Source organism: Gekko japonicus, unplaced genomic scaffold (assembly GCF_001447785.1).
Source record: "Gekko japonicus isolate JY-2015 unplaced genomic scaffold, Gekko_japonicus_V1.1 scaffold5859, whole genome shotgun sequence".
Lineage (NCBI taxonomy): Eukaryota > Metazoa > Chordata > Lepidosauria > Squamata > Gekkonidae > Gekko > Gekko japonicus.
In genome coordinates, this window is record NW_015162139.1 from 3,882 (window position 1) to 5,241 (window position 1,360).

A 1,360-nucleotide genomic window follows, 5' to 3' on the forward strand; every position below is an offset into this window, starting at 1 on the left:
ATTCCTGACACAAGATGTATACGTGTGATCATTAGTACTGGATCCATCAAATAAACCCTTATCTTCTTATGAAGCCGTGTGTGGTGTGACTTGGCTAATGATCCTGACAGATGTCAAAGATGTAATGGGGGGGGGTCTTCTCTTTATGCTGTCGAAAGCTTCTCTTTCATTGCCTTTCAGGGTGAGCCCCCCAAAGGGGACTTGGGGACTCTGGAGCTGTACAGCACCATCCTACCCCTGCGGCGCCGTAGGAACGGAACCAGGAACTACCGGACCGGCAGCTTGTCTGTCCTGAGCAGAACAGCCACAAACTTGGTGAGGGTCACAGCAACAGTGCAAGTAGGGAAACGGCGCCAATGCCGATTCCCCTCTCCCTGGGCCAAAGGCCCTGCTGGAGGAACTCCCACACAGGCCTTCCAGCAGCACCTCCTCTGGGAGATCCAGGGGTCCTTTACCCCCTTTGGCATCACCAGAGTTTTATCTCACTCCCAAAGGGGATTCATTTGTTTTTCCAGCCTTACCATTTTTTTTAAGGTCCCTTTGAACATCTGGCTGCATCTATACAGCAAGGATTCTCTGTTTTGCATTTATTGTCCCTGTGAATACAGAGGTATCTGCACTAGTACCAAGAGTGTCCACATGGCAGTTTTCTAGGCTGCCATTTTCCTTGCATTTTTTCTCTGCTTGGCCACCAGGGGGCTTAAATTTATTATTAACTATTATTAACGACTGATGGCTTAAAGTGGGAGAGCCCTGTTCTCCTGGGATTCAAAGCAAGCAAGCAAACACTGTATAAATAACGCAGACCACAATTGCTCAAAAGTCATGCAAGACAGAGGTAGTTTATATAAGAATAACAGAGGGCCACATATGTCAGTAAAATAAATTTACATCATAGAATGTACAGGCCCATGAATAGTGCAAGTCCATTAATGGTACTTATATTAGAATAGTGCAAGTCCATAAATGGTACGTAGAGAGGACGAAGACTCCGGATATATATCTCCATTTCGATAGTTCTTCTTCAAGAAGTTCATACTACTTCATAAAGTACTCGTAATGTACAGAGGACTTTGAAATGGTATATGTAGGAGGAAAAATCCTTCGCACGGCACTCACAGTGTATAAAAGCAGGACTATTTTTGGGCAGGAACAAAACCTCAATCCCATTATAATCATTCAAAGCCGGGCACCTAATCAACAATAGAACAAACTCTCCAATAGTCGGTAAGCCTTCTGTACATTATGAGTACTTCATGAAGTAGTTTGAACCTGTCCATGGACCTGTCATGGACCTGTACATTATATGATGTCATTTGGTTTTACTCATATATGCGGTCCTCCATTATTCTAGTTATAT

The 1,360-nt window shown here is 44.0% G+C and overlaps 1 protein-coding gene across 1 annotated transcript in view; it reads left to right on the top strand.

Moving 5' to 3' along the window:
* Positions 1 to 180: 180 nt before the first annotated feature.
* Positions 181 to 1,360, top strand: part of LOC107105674 — a gene marked incomplete at its 5' end in the record, with an annotated part of 15,901 nt that continues 14,721 nt past the window's right edge. The window contains one exon of the mRNA XM_015405671.1: positions 181 to 315. Within this exon, the coding sequence (XP_015261157.1) occupies positions 181 to 315 (135 nt within the window). The remainder of the gene's footprint in view (positions 316 to 1,360) is intronic.